The 22,946-nt window shown below is 41.7% G+C and overlaps 1 protein-coding gene and 1 pseudogene across 1 annotated transcript; one reads left to right on the top strand and one right to left on the bottom strand.

The window, feature by feature from the left end:
• Nucleotides 1-632: 632 nt before the first annotated feature.
• On the bottom strand, nt 633-13,577 carry LOC120544703 (annotated as a pseudogene).
• LOC120544691 (M-phase phosphoprotein 8-like) lies at nt 9,442-22,395 on the top strand. The gene is made up of 8 exons (XM_039778640.1): nt 9,442-9,526; nt 15,154-15,306; nt 18,286-18,482; nt 18,761-18,932; nt 20,000-20,208; nt 20,487-20,652; nt 21,710-21,918; nt 22,197-22,395. Exons 2-8 carry the CDS (start codon nt 15,214-15,216, stop codon nt 22,393-22,395), a joined length of 1,245 nt encoding a protein of 414 aa, XP_039634574.1. The 5' UTR covers nt 9,442-9,526; nt 15,154-15,213.
• Nucleotides 22,396-22,946: the final 551 nt, after the last annotated feature.

The following is a 22,946-nucleotide window of genomic DNA, read 5'->3' as shown; positions in this document are numbered from 1 at the left end:
AAGTATAATTGCAGAAAACCAGTTGACCCATCATGTGCTTAAAAGCTGAATATTTTGATATTTGAATGTTTTTTTGTAGCTGAAAGTCTGCAGAAATTAGAGGCATCCAAATAAAGTTGAAGAATAAAGAATTGGAACAATACTTGTGAATGCTCCTGAATCAGTAGAAAGCTGTCAGATAAATGTAGATGAGTAAATGTAACTGAATAAAAAGTATAACCTTTCCCTCTGAGATGTAGTGGGGAAAATACTTAAGTAAAGTACTGTGGAGTTCAATAAGTGAGGAGACAAGAGACGGAGATGCGTTGAGTCAGCTTTACTCTCCACTTCAATAAGTAGCTATATGTATATAACACTGTACAGCGAGAGAGAACAACAGCGGCCACACCACGTTAAACCGGAACACACTTATCAAAACCCCTCTCCCTTAAAGGTACAGTACCTTGGTGAATGTCTCTTACTTTCTATATATGTATAGTCCCTTATGTCTTACTTGTGGGTCACCACACAGGCCCCCCCAGAATTCACCCATAATAACAGGGCCAGACCGAACAGGTAACCCAAAGAGAACACAGGACGCCACCCACTAGTGAAAAACAGAACAGTCCAGGTCATAACAGTCCCCAGAAAGGTCAACGTGTAGGGGGGCGGACCAGGCGGCCATAACGGCTGCACCTAACAGGAGAAGGACAAAGGGCGAGGGGCTGGGCAGGGGCAGAAGCAGAGGCAGGGGCAGGGGCCGAAGCCAGCTGAAGCGGTTCACCAATATCCACATGAGCAGGCTTGAGACGGTCTATAGCCACTCGCTCAGGCCTACCCCCCACATCCACAACAAAGTTCTTAGACCCTCCCACCAGGACGCGGAAGGGCCCATCGTAGGGGGGCCGCAGCGGGGTACGATGGCCATCGTGGCGGATGAAGACATACTTTGCTGACGGTAAATCCTTGGGAACATAGGACTGGGGGAGGCCATGGTAAGACGTCGGAATGGGAACGAAAGCATCTGCAACATCCCGGGACACAGCACGATGGGAGGCAACTGACCATGGGGCCGTGGCATCCGGAAGAAACTGCCCCGGGACGCGCAGAGGCTGGCTGTACACCAGCTCGGCCGTTTGAGGCTTGAAGATCTTCTTTGGGTGCGGAGCGAAGGCCAAGCATAACCCATGGGAGGCGGTCAGCCCAGTCGCCGCCCGTAAGGCTGGCCCTGAGCGCGGCCTTCATGTCACGATGAAACCGCTCACAAAGTACCTTGCTCTGTGGGTTATAGGCCGTGGTACGGTGGACCTTTACCCCCAGGACCTCGGCGACCGCAGTCCAAAGCTCCGATGTGAACTGCGGACCTCTGTCCGAGGAAAGGTCGGATGGTGTGCCGAAACAGGCCACCCAAGCCATAATGAACGCCCGGGCCACCTCAGCTGCTGTAGTGCAGGACAGGGGAACCACTTCTGGCCACTGGGTGGTCCTGTCCACCATGGTGAGGAGGTAGATGTAACCACGGGAGGGGGGAAGTGGGCCCACCAGGTCCACATTCACATGATCAAAACGTCTCTCAGGCACCTTGAAGAGTGCCAAAGGGGCCTTGGTATGACGAGTCACCTTTGCGCAGAGGCAGTCTGCGACGAAACTGTCTTTGCCGGCCACGTGCTGAATGTCAGTGGTGTACTCTGAGATAGCAGAGAGCTGAAGCTGCTGTCGACCAGACCATGGCTCCGAAGACTTGGCCATGGCGAACGTCAGTGGCTTGTGGTCCACGAAAGCCGTGAACCGCCAGCCTTCCAACATGAAACGGAAATGACGGGTGGCGAGGAAAAAACCCAGGAGCTCCCTGTCGAAGGCGCTTTACTTCCTCTCGTTGTCACCGAGCTTCCTGCTGAAAAAGGCCAGCGGCTACCTGGCTCCGCCCACCCACTGTTCACACACAGCCCCCACGGCGTAATCAGAGGCATCTGTAGTAAGAGCAACTGGGGCGGTAGGAGACGGATGCGCCAGCAGAGCAGCGTTGGCCAGCGCAGTTTTGGCAGCATCAAAAGCAGCAGTCATCTCAGGGGACCAATCCAATACGTCCGCCGGCCTCTGACCCCGCAAGGCGTCGTACAAGGGTCGCATGAGTTGGGCCGCATGGGGGAGGAAACGGTTGTAGAAGTTCACCATGCCCAGGAACTCCTGCAGGGACTTCACAGTGTGTGGGCGTGGGAAACCGGCGATGGCATCCACCTTGGCAGGGAGGGGGATGGCTCCCTGCGGGGTGACGTGGTGGCCAAGGAAAGTGATAGACGACCAGCCAAACTCGCACTTGGCCGAGTTGATGATGAGACCATGCTCACTGAGCCGGCCCGAAAAGCTGCCGGAGATGCGTCAGGTGGTCGTCTGTGGACGCGCTGGCCACCAGAATGTCGTCCAAGTAAATAAACAGGAACGGCATGTCCCGCAGCAAAGAGTCCATGAGGCGCTGAAACGTCTGCGCTGCACCCTTGAGGCTGAAAGGCATCCGTAGGAATTCGAAAAGGCCAAAGGGTGTGATGACTGCTGTCTTGGGGACATCCTGCGGGTGGACGGGCAGTATTTGTACAGTATTTGAGTAAATGGACTTGGAGGAACCAAAGGGGTAAACGAGCATCCGGAAAGCATACCTCCTATGGGGAAATTCTTAGGCTAACAAGCCATGACCTGCCATTAGCATTCCATTGACTCCCATTCATTTTGGCTTCACTTTAACAGTGAATAACTTTACATCTGAAGCGTTTAAAGATTTGTCCATTGTTTATTTCTAAAGAACCATGACAATGTATAAAAGGCTTCATTACTTTGTATCTCACGTTATTTCTCCGTAGCAGACGTTTTTGTAAAAATAGGCTAATGATTGTGCACTCTGTGACTTTCTGTCACACAGTAGAGGAATTACCGTATAGTCAGGAGAAGCTTGCAGGCAGTTTCGATTTACATTAGCGGTTTAAGTTTAATTAAAGCTGCGAGCAGCGATGGACGGGCCCTCGCGCCTCTGCGCTCGTCGGGGTTACCGGCGGACGCCGCTCCTTGCGACCTTGCATTCGCGCGGCACTCAGAAGCCGCAAAATCGGCAACAATGAAAAGGGAACTCCCCGCCGAGTTCACCGATAGCTCACACAAGACTCTACGTCATACGGTTCATTAGCTGTGAAAGGGGGCGTGGCTAAAGCATAGGGGGCGATCCAACCGTCACCAATTAAAAATGAAGCCTCTGCTGAGATGAATGATACCTCACACAAGACTCTACCTTAAATGGGTCAGCATGTGTGAAAGGGGGCGTGGCTTAAACATAGGGGGCGGGCCAAACCATCACCGATGAAGAAGGAAGTCTCTGCTGAGTTCAATGATACCTCACACAAGTGTTTACATCAATTGGGCCATTAGTAATAAAAGGGGGCGTGGCTTGAACATAGGGGGCGGGCCAAACCATCACCAATGAAGAAGGAAGTCTCTGCTGAGTTCAATGATACCTCACACAAGGGTATACCTTAAACGGTTCAAATGTTATGAAAGGGGGCGTGGCTTATGCATAGGGGCGGGCCAAACCATCACCAATAAAGAAGGAACTCTCTGCTGAGTTCAATGACACCTCACACAAGACTCTACCTTAAACGGTTCAAATGTTATGAAAGGGGGCGTGGCCTGAGTACGTGGGCGTGGTCATATTATAGGAGGCAACTCAGTATCACATGTAGACCACACATTCTAAGTTTCATGTAAATCGGATGATGTTTGTCATATAAGGCGCATTTCCTGTGGCCAGGGGGGGGCGCTATGACCAAAAGTCAATTTTGGCCTGTAGGTGTCCTCAGGCCTGGACCCTTGTCCATCGTGAGAAATTTCGGGCAGATACGACAACGTACACTGAAGTTACAACAACTTCTTTGTTCATCGCTAAACACTCAAAATGGCCGCCACGCCACGCCCACACCGTCTGACGAAAAGTTTTTCTTTTAATAACTTTTCATCGTTAAGGTGTTGGGATGGTACAGACCAAGTTTGAAGTCCATCGGATGAAATCTCTAGGAGGAGTTCGTTAAAGTATAGCACCTTGACTTTTAGGCCTACTTCCTGTTGCCACTAGGGGGCGCTATGACTTTAAGTAAATATCGGCCTTTATTTGTCCTCAGGGTTGGACTCTTATGAATCCTGAAAAGTTTCGGAATAATCGGACAACGTACACTCGAAGTTACACCCACTTCCTGTTTCGGGCGGTAACGCACGCAAAATGGCCGCCCACGGCCACCGCCCGCTATGTAACGAAAAGTTTTTCTTTTAACAACTTTTCATCTTTAACTTCTTAAGATGGCACAGACCGAGTTTGAAGTTGATCGGATGAAATCTCTAAGAGGAGTTCGTTAAAGTACGACATGTGGAAATGGCCAAAATCGCACTAATTTCGAACATTTAATTCAAAATGGCGGACTTCCTGTTGGGTTTAGGGTATGGCTCTAATGAAGTTTTTTGTACATCTTGACATGTTACATACGTGTACCAAGTTTTGTGAGTCTAAGTTAAACGCACTGCAGGGGCTCAATTTTGTTAACTTTCTAGGGGGCGCTAGCGAGCCATTTTTGTGCGCCTATTCCCGAAACCCTTAAAATACGTAAATTTTCACCAGACTTGATGCGACCGCCAAATTTGGTGAGTTTTTGAATATAATAAGCCCCTCAAAAAGCCAATTCATTTGACGGGAAAATAATAGAAACAATAATAGAAGAATAATTCCTTCAGTTTCAATAGGGCCTTCGCCGCTGTCGGCGCTCGGGCCCTAATTACTGATATTAGCTAGCATTTTAGTTAGCAATAATTAGCCTGTGCCCATGTTATTTCCTTACATACACTACCGGTCAAAAGTTTTGGGTCACTTAGAAATGTCCATTCCACTCCATTCCAGACAGAATACCAGCTGAGATCACATTATAATTACAGATAGATTATTATGTGCTTACACAACTAGGGGTGTAACGATACACTCAGCTCACGATTCGATATGTATCACGATACTCGGTTCACGATACGATATGTATCACGATATTTTGAAAAAAAATGCAAAAATTCAACTGAAAATCTAATAACAGATTTATTTAAAATGAACAGTGTTCAATAACTGTCTTGTTATACATACAACTTAAAGAATGTACAATACTTCAATATAAATCAAGATTTAGTTTAACCTTCTGTATGTAAAGTCAGACGTCATATCCTATTCATTGGAGCATGAATGCAGTGTATGTAAACATGACGCGGGTACGGTAGCTCAACCAATAGGATTAAACGGACGTCATAGGCCGGGACACACAGGGCCGATTTTCGGCCGTTGGACAGTCTGGTGTGGTCAGTGACGAGAATCTGTTTGTTGTGTCCCGTGCCGTTGTCCGTCTGGGGGGCTGTCGCCGTTCATTTTGGCCGACCTGACATGTTCGGTCGGCGGCAGGGCCGTCGGGACTCACCCGGAAATGACGAGCAGAATGAGGTGACTAGAGTCTCTCAAAATCTGATGAAAATCTTTTAAACTGACCTTTGTTGATCTGAAATGAAGACAGATTCAGCAACTGCATGGCCTATTTCTCACTTAAAATGTTTTCAGAAACACGTTTCAGTGAACTATTTTAGTACAATATGAGATCGTATTCTGAACAAGCCGTCATGACAGTCTGGCTTTCAATTTCCGGAGAAAACAAACCCATGTGACGCATTCGTCCAATCAGCTGCCGGTTGTCATTTTTTGGGCAACAATAAAGATTAGCGCCGCCTGCTGTTATGGAGGCGTATTACGTCTCGTCTCCTCTCGTCTTTTTGATGTGTCCCGAGGCAGTTTTTTGCATATTGTTCTATATCTATGATTTTTTGGACCTCGGGGACACGACTGATCATCTCGACTGGCTTTTCTGCCGATGGTCGGCCGTCTGGTATGTGTGTCAGCACCTATATGGTGGTAGTAAAAAAAAAAAAAATAATACATTTTTTTTTTATTATAATAATTTCGCCATACCTCTACGATACATATCGTAACGTTTTTGCATCGCGATAAATCGTACCACGATATATCGTTACACCCCTATACACAACTGAAAAGGGGTTCTCGATTGTTCTAGAAAGAAGTGGCTGAAGAAATGCTTGAAATTCCATGCGTTTTGGTCTAAACATCATTCCCAAGTTAAAAGTGGTACAGCTCCCATATACTTTGACACTGTGGTGTGCCTGATATCATTGGAAAGGAAACACTCAAGTTTTTGTTCCAAGTGTCAGGGTGATTCTAGGCCTTACTGCCACAGAGTTACAGAGGCTAGAATGGAGTTTTTTTTCCATCCAAGTCATACATCTGTAAAATGATAAACACATCTGACAGGTGACAACACAGGGCATTAGCCACATCTCTCAGCTTACTACAAAAAAAAATTAAGTAAAAAGACTATTTTCTTTCTACAGATATGTCTGTGTGTTTTTTTATTTCCATTTTAAAAGTGCAAAGAAAAAAAAGTGCAATTAATTGTGCAGCTGTATCCCGGAGCCCTATCTCACTAAATTTTAAACTTATCAACATCACTGGGAGCCACAGCTTCATCACCGTTCAAAGGTGATTCAAGCAGCAGTCTGTCGGGGCAGTGAGCGTGCTGACGGTTGATCTCTTCAGAAAACGTCCAATCTAACAGGATAAATAAACTAGACAGAACCTCATGACGAGCCCACGCAGTGATTACATTCTTTAGTCCAACCTTTTTGGAGGGATATACATTTTAAAAACAATTGCATTACCATGCAAAATGGATTTTAACACTTTTTACATTTTTGGTTGTTTGATTTATCAACATTTAATACTTAAGAGTCCGCAGAAACCCCCGTTAGTTTTGGAGGGAAATGATCCATAAAAAAGTTTGATTGTTGTTCCACGAGCTGAACATTGATGACATGTTGACTCTCATGTTCACTGAATATGAAATGAAGGTTTGAATGATTTTATTGCTAGTAAAGTTGTTAATAAATCATCAGATGATAAAATGTCTGACAACAACAGGGAGGTGACAGGTGTGGAGGAGGATCAGTCATATCCTGATCATCCAGACAGATTTGAATGGTGGTATAAGCTGCTGTGTAGAAATGTGACTGGTCGCTGAAATCTGACTGGTCGCTGTTACTGGGAGGTCGAGAGGAGAGGTTGATATATCAGTGAGTTAGAGAGGAATCAGAAGGAGAGGAGACAGTAAATACTGTGTGATTGGATGGAATGATCATTCCTGGAGTCTGAGCTGCTCTGATGAAGATACTCTGTCAGGCAAAAGAACAGAAAAACACATGCATCTCCACCTCCTCCTCTGTCTCTAACAGAGTAGCAGTGTATGTGGACGTTCCTGCTGGCATTCTGTCCTTCTACACAGTCTCCTCTGACTCACTGATCCACCTCCACACCTTCAACACCACATTCACTCAACCTCTGTATCCTGGGTTTGCGGTCAGGTCTGGTGCCTCAGTGTCTCTGTGTCCTCTGCAGGACTGAGAGTCTCTCCTGTGGACAGAAACACTGACTGAAGATCAGCTGCTGAAATCAAAGTTCAGTCTGTTCACCATCACACACACTATGCACTGTGAAGCAGATCTGAGACTCAAACACAAAAACATTCATCTGATTTCATCTCTGGGATTATCAACTGTCAACTGTTATTGGTTACTATTATGTCCTTTTATATATTGAATCATATTGTAATATATTAAAATTTTGGAAAACAAATGATTCTATAAACAATCATATAGTCTAATGTTCCTAAATGCTTTTAATAAAATCTATATGTTTCATCTTGAGGGCGATCATTTGTTCATTTAATCATATCATGATTTCATTCATCAGTTGACTCTCTTTACTGAGATTGATAACCCCCTCAATAATCAACAGCTATGTAACTCATTGCAACTTTTAGAGTGTATAGAGCCAGCATATCTCCACCAGACTCCATGTAAATAATCAGGACTTTTAGCGTGTATAGAGCCAGTATATTTCCACATGTAAATGGGTGAATTAAGAGTTTATTTCAACCAAACCAGAGTGGTGATTGTTGTTGGAACAGTTGATGTATATTTTTTCTTTTTCTATCCACTATAAATGAAGTGTGTTTAATAAACAAGAAATTGCTATTTTATTTAAATGGAGTCTGGTGGAAACATACATTTAAATGCTTACATTATATTTAGTTATTTCTCTTTATACTTATAAATTGTTTTAATTATTTAGGTGCTGTACATTATTTAATACTGAAGTAAAGTACAAGTACCTCGAGTTAAGTCCAGTACTTGAGTAAATGTACCCAGTTCCAGTCCACCACTAACTGATTAATGAACTGAATGTGTATCTGTTGTTCCCCTCCTGACCTCCAGGTGGCGGCGTCCTTTCATTTTAAACTTTAATCTGAAAAACCCCGACTTGGAGGAAACCGGAAGTCTCGTTGCTTCACTGTGATCTCGGGCTGGCGGCGGGATAGTTGTGTTGTTTATTAGTGAGTTTTAAACATAGACAGTATAAGAACGGTTTTAAGAAGACAGAGCTCCAGATAAACCCACACACACACACTCAGGTAAACGGGACATTCTACCAGAAAGGTATATTTCCACTTCTAAAAATCATTGAAGGAAAAAGATATATATATATATATATATATATATATATATATATATATATATATATATATATATATATATATATATATATGAGAAACACAAATATCGTGCCATCTCAGCAAGTTCTTAAGCCTGAATAAAAGACATTTTTCACCCCCTAAAATGTCAGGCCCTGTCACAGATAGATTTCTAAATGTTAGAAAGGTTTCCTTATGACTTTCTTTGATAAAAATAGCATTTTCTTATTGATGACATGTCCGTGATTGAATCTGACATGGTTTTGGAACTCATATAAGAAATATGTGACTTTGTGGTTAATTTTAGTGGATGGTAAGCACAGAATAACCACCAGCTACTCATACGATTGTAAAAAATCTTCCTTTACATCCCAGATTTTTACAAATATGCAATAGTGGATATATACCCCCGCCTTCATAAATAATTTCTTAAATAGTCAATTTTTATATCATAATGTGATGTGTGACAGGACTAACCGTGACGTGACAGGACTGACTTTATGGATTTTGTTGATGCAGGAAAATCTATTTTTTATGTTCTTTAATTAAGTTTTAGTAAGTATTCCTATTTGGAATTATTATTATTTTAATGTGCACATGTTATGAGACTAACATGGTCATGTTCAGCCAATATAATATAATATGATATATAAAATACTGTCACACAGGGCCGTGACCAGCCGTAACAAGAAAGTTACGGCCGTAACAAAAAAGCCGTTTTACACGCGAGCGCCAAAAGCGGAACTAATGTGCGACGCAATGTTCTACACGGGTAACTTAGAGCGGCGCACCCAACTACTAGGCTGCAGCGTGCAGCGTGTGGTGGTGCTCGGTGAATGAGACAGCAACTCCTCTTAGAGCGAGCAGAGGAGCTCCGAGTTCTCCTGTTGGTAAGATCAACCATTTCATCTCGGAAGGGACTTGTTGTTGTTGTTGCTCATAACCGGGTTCCTTTTGTTCCTCACACTGAGAATGAAATCAAGTTTGGAAATGTCTGCTCTCGATATCGTGAGCTTAGAATTATAAGGTTCTATCTCCACTTTTGGCCGAAATTGAGTTTTTTACATAATCTGATCCCTTAGGTGTTTATTAATTCCTGTGTGGTGTTATTTTTGTAAACAAATATTTTCTTAGTTAGTTATTAATACAATAAAAAGGTTCCATCTCACAAAATAGCTGGGATGTAAAAACTTTGATGCTCAATATCTCAGAACTACCCTAAACGGAGATAGAACCTTATAATTCTAAGCTCACGATATGTTTAGAAACTTAATCATATCTAAACAAACTCATCGAAGCAGAAGCGAATATCCAAATGTCAGTCTCGTTGCTAGGACTACACAATGCTGGGATGTTAACCACGGAACTTCATCCATCTCGGCTGTTGCATCGCGATAATAAATCCATTTGAGTAAAGTAATCAACAGGCTATCTGCCCGTGTTAAGTAGGGAGGGATGAGGCCTGTACTACGAAGCAAGATCAACTTGTCCTGGATTTCTTTCAGTAATCCGGCTTCACCTAACCTATCAACCGCGGTCCCGCATAACCTGTACTACGACGCTGGTTATCAACTAGTTCAGTCAACTCAGGGTTTCCCAATCCAGCGGCGCGCACGTTCACATAAAAGAGGCGGTGTTTGCGCACCACAACCAATCGCAAACATCTACCACATCTACGCATGTTATATAAGATGAGCAAATTATAATTCTCCATAAATATGAAGAACACAGACACGGTTTTACAGGGAAAACGCAATATGAAGAACGCAGACAAGGTTTTACAGGGAAAACGCAATACAGTCGCTGCTTCCTAAAACAGGAAAGAAAGCTGGCAAAAAAATAAATAAATAGCCGACGCTGTAGATGTTTAAATCACAACGCTTATTAATATCACTTCCCCATCAGTCAGGAAGATCTGACCATAATTACACTTGTGCTTTCCATAAACTGTCGTTGCTTTAGCCTATTATTTCAGTTGCAACCCTGGCAGTGGGAATCGTTAGAGCATATAAAACATATAAAAACATAATTCAAACCGATGTGTACATTGGCGACATGGCTCAAGAAGCCGATATGTAACTCCCTCCCATTAAAATATATAGGCTATATTTCATAAAAATACCCATGTTAACGGGGTTGTTGGTCTCTCAATGTTTTAACTCTCCTTTGCGAGCTCATTTTTTTTTCCCTCTCTCTCTCTCTCTCTCTCTCTCTGCACCGAAGCTCCGCCTGATCTTCTTTAAGAATGGTGACGGCCGTTATCAATCGACCTATTGATTGGTCAGTAGGCGGTGCTTTTACACCGTTGATCTCTGATCTCCAACTTAACCTGCTCCCCGACCAGGTTAGGTGTTCAGCATGAGTTACCACGGCGATTGAACCCGATAACAACTGATCCACCTTCGTAGTACAGAAAATCCTGGGTTGAGCCTTAAGTTAGCTCGTTAACGCCAAATCCTGCTTCGTAGTACAGGCCTATGGTTAGGCAACGAAATGTAATGCATGCACCTCCGTTTTTTCTTCTTCTAATAGTTGTCATGAAACGAGGAAGGAACATAGCGTCCTTTGCCCCCAGGAAACCAAAAAGGGAGAGAAACAAATGAAGGTGTTGAGGAGCAGGAAGAGGGAGAGCCAGAGGAGTCTGGGGAGGTTGGAGAGAGGGCATGATGAAAGGGAGGGCTCTGACACAGAGAGGGAGATTCAGAGGGTGAGGAGGATGAAGAAGAGGGTGAGGAGGAAGAAAACCTACAGGGACAGAGAGGGGAACAGCCAGAGGGACAGCAAGTGGATCCATGTGGATCAAGTACTGCACCATCAGGTCTGTGATGAAGAAGGTTCTTACTATTTGCAAAGCAGTGCAATTACAATGTAATGGTAGGCCTGCTGGGTGTCCTTAAAATGCTGCTTTCTGCTGTTAACTTTATTTGTGTCAATATGGCTCTGTATCTTTTTTTTTCAAAGTAAATACTTGGCCTACATTTTGAAATACATGCAGATATACAGTACATGCATAAGTAAATAAATGTTGTAGTTGTGCTTAAGTTTACTGTCCATCTTTGTACAGATATCAGCAAGTCCAAGAATGATGTAGCAGTACAGCCCAACTTAAATATATTCCCAACCACATTGATGGGGGACAAACTGGTCTAATCTTCATCCATGGCTCCAGTATTCTGTCATGATGGACTCTACATATTGCTATGCATGTAGACATTTTCTGAAAGTTCTCATCCCTTAAACCAGATATTTAAGTCTGTAAACTGTGTGAAAGGTTGAAACTGCAGGCTAGTAAATGCTCGGGTTTTGGTCCACTTCCTGTGTTTGGGTCGGATCGCGTTCCCACCTGAACCGAGACCCCCGTTTTCAAGCGGACCAGAGTTCTGGTGTTTGATCTGCACCGAGTTCAGATTGAGGACAGTAAAGTTGTTAGTGTAAGTTAGCACACATAAACAACGGAGTCTGAGTGAGACAGGAAGACAGCTGTCTCCGAGATGACGTCATCTTCTGCCTTCTGTAGAAGTGGTGAACTTACAGCTCGCAGCACTTTAATCACATATAGTGGGGAGTAGGAATGGGCAATATGGCCTAAAATCCATATTGCGATATACATTTCAGCCTCTTGCGATAACGATATATATCACGATATATAAATTATATAGAACAATTTCAGAATAGGTTACATAGACCCTAAGGAAAGCCAAACTGCTAAATGTATTTTTTTTTAAATAGAAAGAAACATATGTAGTTTTAAGAACATTTATTGTGCAAAATTGTAATGAAAATACTTTCTGTATTAGGCAAAGAAAATAATTTTGTGTAATGCACAGATACTTTAAATAAAACCATATATCAAACATAAAGTTTCTTACCTGCAGCCTAATGTAACTCATTTGGTTTTAAACATTTTGTTCTCTTAATGAAATGAAAACTGGTGTCTTGTTAATAAAAGGAACGGATACGGTGAATTAGGGAAATACTTCCAGTATTAGGCATGGCTATTTTAAATAAATAAAATTCTTCCAAGGGTAGTGCACAGATCCTTCTAATGAAAACATAATAAAGAGCAAAATGAAAGCACAATAATGTTTTTTGAATAAGATACTTCCAGTATAAGGCACATATACATCAACTAAAGAAAATGTTTAAAGTATAAAAGTTTCTTTACAGTAGTGCCATGCCATAGATAGTAAAAAGTGCAAAATAGTGCAGAAGGCACCAAATGTATTTTTAGTTATTTTCTTAAAGGACACAAAAGATGCAAAGAACAGAAAAAACTTGTCTTCTCAGTTAAAAAGCAACACAACAAGGAATATTAAAATCGGGCACTCACTGAGATTTTGTGTTGACACCATTTGTCATTTGTTAGGCCCTAAAGATTACTTGCCAGGAACAAAAGCTTGTCCACAGTCTCTGGCTTCAACAGAGACTGGTGGCATGTAACAATGTTGCCACTAACGCTAAATGCCCTTTCTGAAGGAGCACTTGTGGCCGGGATACAGAGGTCTCCAACAGTGACAGAATTTCTGCTACCGCTCTGGTCTTGATGAACTCCTGGTGGTCATCAGCTATATATGTATCTTTAAACTGTGGGTCGACCAAGGAGGCCATATCCAGCAGGTCAACTGTTTCTGGGTCTGAGTACTTCTCGTTTAAGTACTCTAGGATGACTCTTCTCATGTCCTTGGTCAGCTCTGTGTCATCATCAGCTGCAGCAAGAACAGTGTTGTTGAAAAGATGGAGAACAGGTTTGATGTACGACACACTGACATACTCTTCTCCAGACAGCGCGTCTGTAAATTCCAGCAGTGGGCCGAGGGTCTTGCTCATGGATTCCAAGACATCTGTATCTTGCCAACTGGGTACCAGGTGTCTGGTTTTCCTGTTTGCTTTCAGTACCTGTGATAGCGCCTTCTTTTGTTCAAGCACCCTCTGGATCATCATCTGGCGTGACACCCCACCTTGTTGGTGTTTCTGTGATGAGCCGATGAAAGGGAAGATGGTGCTCTGCCTGGGCTTTCTTCAACTCTTTTCTTCTTTTCCAAGAGTGTGAAAAGTTACTCACAATCTTCTTGCACAAGGCAACAGCACGGTCAATTCGGGGGTCTTTAACACTCTTTTCTGTTGACAAATTTGTAAGATGTGTCCAAAGCATTGCAGCCTGGTCCAATCATTCAGGGACGCTGCCTTGACCACATTCGTTCCATTATCAGTAGTGATGCACACCTGGCGTTCTTTAAAACCCCATGACTCAAGCGCTTCCTTAAGTCCTTGCGCTATCTCCTCTGCCGTATGTTCAGCGGGGAAGTACGACGTCTGCAAACACAGGCTGCCAAGATTCCAATGGTCCGTTATATAGTGAATGGTCAGGCTGATGAAAGGCTCCGTGGTACGGCTCAACCACAGGTCCGTTGTGGTGGCAAAGTATTTCAAGTAACACAGCTGTTTTTCAACCTTTTTCGCGGAGCTCGGCATACAATTTTGGCATCTCTGTTTCTGTAAAGTATTTGCGGCTCGGCACCTCATATCGTGGATCAATAGCTCCGATCATGGCTTTAAAGCCGCGTCTCTCTACCGTTTGAAAAGGGACCATGTCATTACACAGGTAAACAGTTATGGCCCTGGTAATTTCAATCCATCGCGGGCTCTTCCTACTGTAAGGAGTACCTTTTGAAAATTACTGTTGGATGGTAGTCTGGGTCAGTTCCTGTTGTTTCTGTCTTGCGTTCTTTGGACTGGATGTTGGGGTTAGCTGCATTGTTTGGCAATGCTGGTATTCAGTGACATGTTTCGTTTTGAGGTGGTAGAACAGATTAGTTGTATTACTAAAATGCTCCTGAAATGCTCTGAGTGAATTTAATTTAAAGAAATGTTGACCTTTTGTTGTGCAGTTGTTTAGATTTATTCACAGTTTAATATAATGCTGTTTTCTCCAAACTACTCCGAGTTCATTGTGTAGCGAGGAAGGAAATGGAACCGTTTTCCAGCCTCTGCTTTGAGTTTGCCGACTGTTGTTTTAGTTGTGTGTGGATTAGAGATGGCCCGATACCACTTTTTTGCTTCCCGATACCGATTCCGATACCTGAACTTGTGTATCGGCCGATACCGAGTACCGATCCGATACCAGTGTGTCATATATTTTATTATGTTTTAACAGCTGTATCCCTGTATGGATGTGATATTATTTCTATCAGGTTAAACTCTTTGTGAAACATGAACAAACACAAACAATGAATGCCGTAGAACTTTCTTTTATTCTCCAGTTTGACAGTCAGTTATAACGGAAAAGAACATAAATAAACTACTTTAATGTAGATTTTCTTTAGGGCTTTATTACGTGGTATCGGATCGGTGCATAAACTCCAGTACTTCCCGATACCGATACCAGCGTTTTAGGCAGTATCGGCGCCGATACCGATACTGGTATCGGTATAGGAACATCTCTAGTGTGGATGTGAGGAAAAGGAGAGGAGACAGCAGCTCCTGAATATCTCTGCGTGCTTTGATTTGTACTGAACAGAATCCAGAGTGAGTCCAGCAGCCCCAGTGGACATCTGCTGGATTTCAGGACAAGAGAGAAATGGAGGAGGACAACCAGAACCAGGAGCAGCGGAGCAACAAGGTCCCCAGAAGACAAGCAGCAGACTGGGACTCTGATACCAGCCATGTTCAGGTCAGTGTTCAGGGGGGTAGCACACACAAGTAGAAAAAAGCGAGGCTTGACCTACACTAATTTGTGCAGCCTTGCTTGGTGTGTCTCACGAATGCCAAGCCAGGCTGAGGAGGAGAGACTAGGTCGCAGTAAGACGAGTGCTTAGGGCCATCTACAAATTACTACACCGAAAAGAGATACAACAAAAATATTTATTAATTTAATGATTAAATAAGGTAATGTTTCCAAACTTACCTCAATTATAACTTGTCTCCTGCTAGTTATACTACAGCACTTACTTAAAAAAAAAGTTTAATTAAAGTGCCCATATTATGAAAAAATCACTTTTTCTGGGATTTGGGGTGTTCTTTTGTATCTCTGGTGCTTCCACACACATACAAACTTTGAAAAAAATCCATCCATGCTGTTTTGAGTGAGATACAGGTTTCTGAATGTGTCCTGCCTTCAGTCTCCTAGTGAGCTGTTCAAAATCGGCTCAGACTGTGACGTCACAGTCCGAAATGTTAGCTCGTTAGCATGCTAACCGTTAGCATTAGCATGCTACGTCGTTCTCAATAGCAAAGCACTGCTACAACACACACAAGTTCACCATAATCTACAAAAGAACTACTTACATGTGTGCCCTCATTTAGAAGTCTCCCAGCTAATCCTGCCTTGTAACTGACCAAAGTTGGAGAAACAGGCTTTCTTTTACTGTCTCTAGAGTTAGCTAGCTGACATGATCTACATCTGAGCTACTGAGCATGTGCGAGTGCAATCAAAGATAGTACAGATGAAGAAGATGAAAAGAGGTCTCACTCTGTAGCTAAAACAGAAACCAGGTGAAAAGAGTATCTGCAGCAGTGAGTGAGAGCTGTGCAGTACAACAAAAATATGGTGTTTTTTGAAAATTAAACTATGTAAATCTATTCTGGTACAACCTTAAAATACAGTTATGAACCTGAAAATGAGCATAATATGGGCGCTTTAATAAATATTTTTGTTGTATGTCTTTTCGGTGTTGTAATTTGTAGATGTCTCTAAGCAGATGTCTTACTGCGGTAGCAACAGCAGAGAGCAGAAGCCAACAGGCAAGTGTACAGTACAGGCCAAAAGTTTGGACACACCTTCTCATTCAATGCTTTTCCTTTTTATTTTCATGACTATTTACATTGTAGATTCTCACTGAAGGCATCAAAACTATGAATGAACACATATGGAATTATGTACTTAACAAAAAAGTGTGAAATAACTGAAAACATGTCTTATATTCTAGATTCTTCAAAGTAGCCACCTTTTGCTTTTTTCTATTAATAAGAGAAAAAATTCCACTAATTAACCCTGACAAGGCACACCTGTGAAGGTAAAACCATTTCAGGTGACTACCTCATGAAGCTCATTGAGAGAACACCAAGGGTTTGCAGAGTTATCAAAAAAAGCAAAGGGTGGCTACTTTGAGGAATCTAAAATATAAGACATGTTTTCAGTTATTTCACATATTTTTTGTTAAGTACATCATTCCATATGTGTTCATTCATAGTTCTGATGCCTTCAGTGAGAATCTACAATGTAAATAGTCATGAAAATAAAGATACACATTGAATGAGAAGGTGTGTCCAAACTTTTGGCCTGTACTGTACATGTGTGTGTTTATATAAACTTCTGGTGTACTTACAAACTTCCCAATCCATTGTTTTATGAGCACATAACCTATTTGTACTAGTGTAGAAGTTTGGTATCATTTCGGGCATTATTAGTGGGGTAACATACGAGATACAAACCTGGATCCATTAGCCCCTGCGCTAAGCTATTCAGCTGATGACACTGACTCTCCCAATGTTCGACCCAGGTGAAAAAAGCTTCAGGGGGGTTGTTTGGCTCCAGGTCATGGTACAAAGGACCCTAGGGTGAAATTACTCCGAACCATCACTTCAATGAAGATTTTGCAGTTTTGTAGACCATGTAGATTGTATTTTCTTCTACTTCTTCAAGGATCGTGCTTTCCAGGCGATAACAGCATTTGGTTTGGTGAGATATTCATTCATGTAGACGTCTGTTACCTTCAACTTCCTTCCTTGTTTCAGTAGTGCAATTTAGTGTTTTTGGTTAACAAACCTCATTATAATGGCTGGTTTGTTGCTGTTATTTCTCTGGGGCAGAGGGTGACAAGCCTCAGTGGTGTTACAGTCCAATCAGATGCCCTTGGACTGTAGAAAGGCTGCTACTTGATGCTCCACGGGGTCAGAAACCGACCCGTAAGATGGAGTGAAGACACTCTAGGATAAATAGGTTTGAAATTGTTTTTACAACTGAAATTAATTTTTTGTGTTATTACAAGGGGAAAGTACCAAAAAAAGGTACCGTTGGGTACCAGAACAAAATTTCAGGTTTCGGGACCAGCACCGGTAAAAATGTGAACGGTACCCAACCCTAGCCACATTAGCTGCATACATGGCTAAACTCATCTCACCAGTGTCTCACCCTGTGTAACATTACTTCACCCGCAGCAATCCTGCCACAACCAGTCCCAAAACATCCCAGTTAGATATAAAATGGCATAACGTTAAACATATTCTTTGTAAATCTTTGCAATTATTCCCAGAAAGAACTAACCAGGCCTGCCTTGTTGCCTGATCAAAACGTTGTTCTAAACTTGCCATTTTCAGCGTGTAGCTTGCTAACTCAGTTTGTTGTTCTCGTTTCCCAAAACGAACTGAGTTTTGCAAGGCGAGGAACATCTGGCGATTTTCTCGTCGTTGATTTCCAGTTAATGACATTTGTGGCTTACATTTTAGTAGTTATTTCAGTTTTAATGCAGGAGATACTTCACACTGAAGTCCTATGGATTGGTCACCTCATCAGCCCTTGCATTTTCTCCATTAAAACAGAACATTTGAATATAGTATAACATGATAAACTATAATTCACTCCCACCTCCCATTAGTTCTTTTAACCCTTGTATCATTATCTCTGCATGTTTCCCCCTTGGGTCTACCAAAGGAGCCCTCAGCAGACGTCAAGCTGGCGACCAGAGCAGGAAAGAAGGGCATAAAGGCCGAGGAGGAGCAGCCTACAGCACCTCCTGCAGCAGCAGTGAAGAAGGAGGAAGAGGAGGAGTATATGGTGGAGAAAATTTTGGACTGCAGAGTGGTGAATGGAAGAGTAGAGTTTCTGCTGAAATGGAAGGGGTTCTCAGAGTAAGTATTAGTCTATAATATTAATACTTGGTGTTCTCTATATATTTATATAGCATCTTGTTCATTTAAAAATTGCAGATAATCTACAGCATAAATATCTGCATTGTATCATGCCCTCAAATTTGAAAGTCTTTTGACACTAAGTTGCAGACCTGCAAATAACCTTACAAAATGACAATAGAAAAAAGGAATAATATGAATTAGCAATTAGCGTGAGAATGTATTGCCTAAAAACAAAGCCTGATGAGATTTTTTTCTGTCTACACTCACCTTTCCAGTGAGGATAACACATGGGAGCCGCAAGACAACCTGGACTGCCCCGACCTTATCACAGAGTACATGCAGAAACACAAGGAGAAGGAGGAGAAGAAGAAGCAGGGCAAGAGGAAAGTTGTCAGTGAGGCTTTGGGAGACTCAGGGGAGCGAGGGAGTAAGAGGAAGAAGAAGGAGGTGAGTGAAGGAAAGAGTTTACTCCAGACTGAAGAGTCCCAGAAATCTAATCTCAATATTAACGAATATTAATATAGTGCAGAAAAGGGAGGAATTTAAATGGTTTATTAAAAATATAATAATAACTAAGGCTGTCAAACAAAAAAAGAATTTAATCGCAATCGCTGAATTAATCGCATGTTTTATCACATGATTAAAATTCTATTATTTTGCATTTCAGAACTGTTTTTAAGTACATATTAACAATGGAAAGCCATTCCTACCAGTGTATCTTGATTGGGAATCAAATGAATGCAAAGAAAGTTACTTTATGAACTTGACTTTAAGATTTGTATTTGTTTATTATTTATTTACTGTAAACAAAAGAACAATGTGTGAATCTGTCATTATTGCACAATTCCTCCAAGTACCCAACTAAAGAACAAAAAATCCTTATCCTTACCAGAGTCAATATAGTGTGCAGTAACTTCTAAATCATTTAGATTACTCACTGACATCCAGTGATCACCGGTAATGAGACAGCGTTTGTACTTTGCAGCAGTTCCAGGTGGGCTGCTTTCTGTCGTACAGTCTGTGTATGCGTGGGGCTGCTCTCCCGCTCGACGGCAATGTAAATAATGTTAAACATATTCTTTGTAAATCTTTACAATTATTCCCAGAAAGAACCAACCAGGCCTGCCTTGTTGCATGATCAAAATGTTATTCTAAACTTGCCATTTTCAGCGTGTAGCTTGCTAACTCAGTTTGTTGTTGTTTCCCGAAACGAACTGAGTTTTGCAAGGCGAGAAACATCTGGCGGTTTTCTGGTAAATGAACTGTCATGGATTTCCAGTTAATGACTTTTGTGGCTTACATTTTAGTAGTTATTTCAGTTTTAATGAAGGAGATACTTCACACTCTGAAGTCCTATGGATTGGTCACCTCATCAGCCCTTGCATTTTCTCCATTAAAACAGAACATTTGAATATAGTAAAACATGGTAAACTATAATTCACTCACACCACCCATTAGTTCTTCTAACCCTTGTATCATTATCTCTGCATGTTTCCCCCTTGGGTCTACCAAAGGACCCCTCAGCAGACGTCAAGCTTGCGACCGGAGCAGGAAAGAAGGGCAAGAAGGCCAAGGAGGAGGAGCAGCCTACAGCACCTCCTGCAGAAGCAGCAGTAGCAGTGAAGAAGGAGGAAGAGGAGGAGTATATGGTGGAGAAAATTTTGGACCGCAGAGTGGTGAACGGAAGAGTAGAGTTTCTGCTGAAATGGAAGGGGTTCTCAGAGTATGTATGAGTCTATAATATTAATACTTGGTGTTCTCTATATATTTATATAGCATCTTGTTCATTTAAAAATTGCAGATAATCTACAGCATAAATATCTGCATTGTATCATGCCCTCAAATTTGAAAGTCTTTTGACACTAAGTTGCAGACCTGCAAATAACCTTACAAAATGACAATAGAAAAAAGGAATAATACGAATTAGCAATTAGCGTGAGAATGTATTGCCTAAAAACAAAGCCTGATGAGATTTTCTTCTGTCTGCACTCACCTTTCCAGTGAGGATAACACATGGGAGCCACAAGACAACCTGGACGTCGACCTTATCACCGAGTACATGCAGAAACACAAGGAGAAGGAGAAGAAGAAGGAGGGCAAGAGGAAAGTTGTCAGTGAGGCTTTGGGAGACTCAGGGGAGCGAGGGAGTAAGAGGAAGAAGAAGGAGGTGAGTGAAGGAAAGAGTTTACTCCAGACTGAAGAGTCCCAGAAATCTAATCTCAATATTAATATAGTGCAGAAAAGGGAGGAATTTAAATGGTTTATTAAAAATATAATAATAACTAAGGCTGTCAAACGAAAAAAGAATTTAAACCCAATCGCTGAATTAATCGCATGTTTTATCACATGATTAAAATTCTATTATTTTGCATTTCAGAACTGTTTTTAAGTACATATTAACAATGGAAAGCCATTCCTACCAGTGTATCTTGATTGGGAATCAAATGAATACAAAGAAAGTTACTTTATGAACTTGACTTTAAGATTTGTATTTGTTTATTATTTATTTACTGTAAACAAAAGAACAATGTGTGAATCTGTCATTATTGCACAATTCCTCCAAGTACCTAACTAAAAAACAAAAAATCCTTATCCTTACCAGAGTCAATATAGTGTGCAGTAACTTCTAAATCATTTAGATTACTCACTGACATCCAGTGATCACCGGTAATGAGACAGCGTTTGTACTTTGCAGCAGTTCCAGTTGGGCTGCTTTCTGTCGTACATTCTGTGTATGCGTGGGGCTGCTCTCCCGCTCGACGGCAATGTAAATAATGTTAAACATATTCTTTGTAAATCTTTACAATTATTCCCAGAAAGAACCAACCAGGCCTGCCTTGTTGCATGATCAAAATGTTATTCTAAACTTGCCATTTTCAGCGTGTAGCTTGCTAACTCAGTTTGTTGTTGTTTCCCGAAACGAACTGAGTTTTGCAAGGCGAGGAACATCTGGCGGTTTTCTGGTAAATGAACTGTCGTTGATTTCCAGTTAATGACTTTTGTGGCTTAAATTTTAGTAGTTATTTCAGTTTTAATGAAGGAGATACTTCACACTCTGAAGTCCTATGGATTGGTCACCTCATCAGCCCTTGCATTTTCTACATTAAAACAGAACATTTGAATATAGTAAAACATGGTAAACTATAATTCACTCACACCACCCATTAGTTCTTCTAACCCTTGTATCATTATCTCTGCATGTTTCTCCCTTGGGTCTACCAAAGGACACCTCAGCAGACGTCAAGCTGGCGACCGGAGCAGGAAAGAAGGGCAAGAAGGCCGAGGAGGAGGAGCAACCTGCAGCACCTCCTGCAGAAGCAGCAGTAGCAGTGAAGAAGGAGGAAGAGGAGGAGTATATGGTGGAGAAAATTTTGGACCGCAGAGTGGTGAACGGGAGAGTAGAGTTTCTGCTGAAATGGAAGGGGTTCTCAGAGTAAGTATGAGTCTATAATATTAATACTTGGTGTTCTCTATATATTTATATAGTATCTTGTTCATTTAAAAATTGCAGATAATCTACAGCATAAATATCTGCATTGTGTCATGCCCTCAAATTTGAAAGTCTTTTGACACTAAGTTGCAGACCTGCAAATAACGTTACAAAATGACAATAGAAAAAAGGAATAATACGAATTAGCAATTAGAGTGAGAATGTATTGCCTAAAAACAAAGCCTGATGAGATTTTCTTCTGTCTGCAATCACCTTTTCAGTGAGGATAACACATGGGAGCCGCAAGACAACCTGGACTGCCCCGACCTTATCACCGAGTACATGCAGAAACACAAGGAGAAGGAGAAGAAGAAGATGGAAGGCAAGAGGAAAGTTGTCAGTGAGGCCTCGGGAGACTCAGAGGAGCGAGGGAGTAAGAGGAAGAAGGAGGAGGTGAGTGAAGGAAAGAGGTTACTCTAGACTGAAGAGTCCCAGAAATCTAATCTCAATATTAACAAATATTAATATAGTGCAGAAAAGGGAGGAATTTACATGGTTTATTAAAAATTTTATAATAACTAAGGCTGTCAAACCATAGTTGTTTTTAATCGCAATCGCTGAATTAATCGCATGTTTTATCACATGATTAAAATGATTAAAATATTTAGCATTTCAGAACTGTTTTTAAGTACATATTAACAATGGAAAGCCATTCCTACCAGTGTATCTTGATTGGGAATCAAATGAATGCAAAGAAAGTTACTTTATGAACTTGACTTTAAGATTTGTATTTGTTTATTATTTATTTACTGTAAACAAAAGAACAATGTGTGAATCTGTCATTATTGCACAATTCCTCCAAGTACATAACAAAAAAACAAAAAATCCTTATCCTTACCAGAGTCAATATAGTGTGCAGTAACTTCTAAATCATTTAGATTACTCACTGACATCCAGTGATCACCGGTAATGAGATATATATATCTGTATGTATGTGTGTGTATATATATATATATATATATATATATATA

The sequence above is a fragment of the Perca fluviatilis genome, chromosome 2, assembly GCF_010015445.1.
Source record: "Perca fluviatilis chromosome 2, GENO_Pfluv_1.0, whole genome shotgun sequence".
Taxonomy (NCBI): domain Eukaryota; kingdom Metazoa; phylum Chordata; class Actinopteri; order Perciformes; family Percidae; genus Perca; species Perca fluviatilis.
Note: the sequence above shows the minus strand (reverse complement) of the source record. Positions and strands in the feature narration are given on the sequence as shown.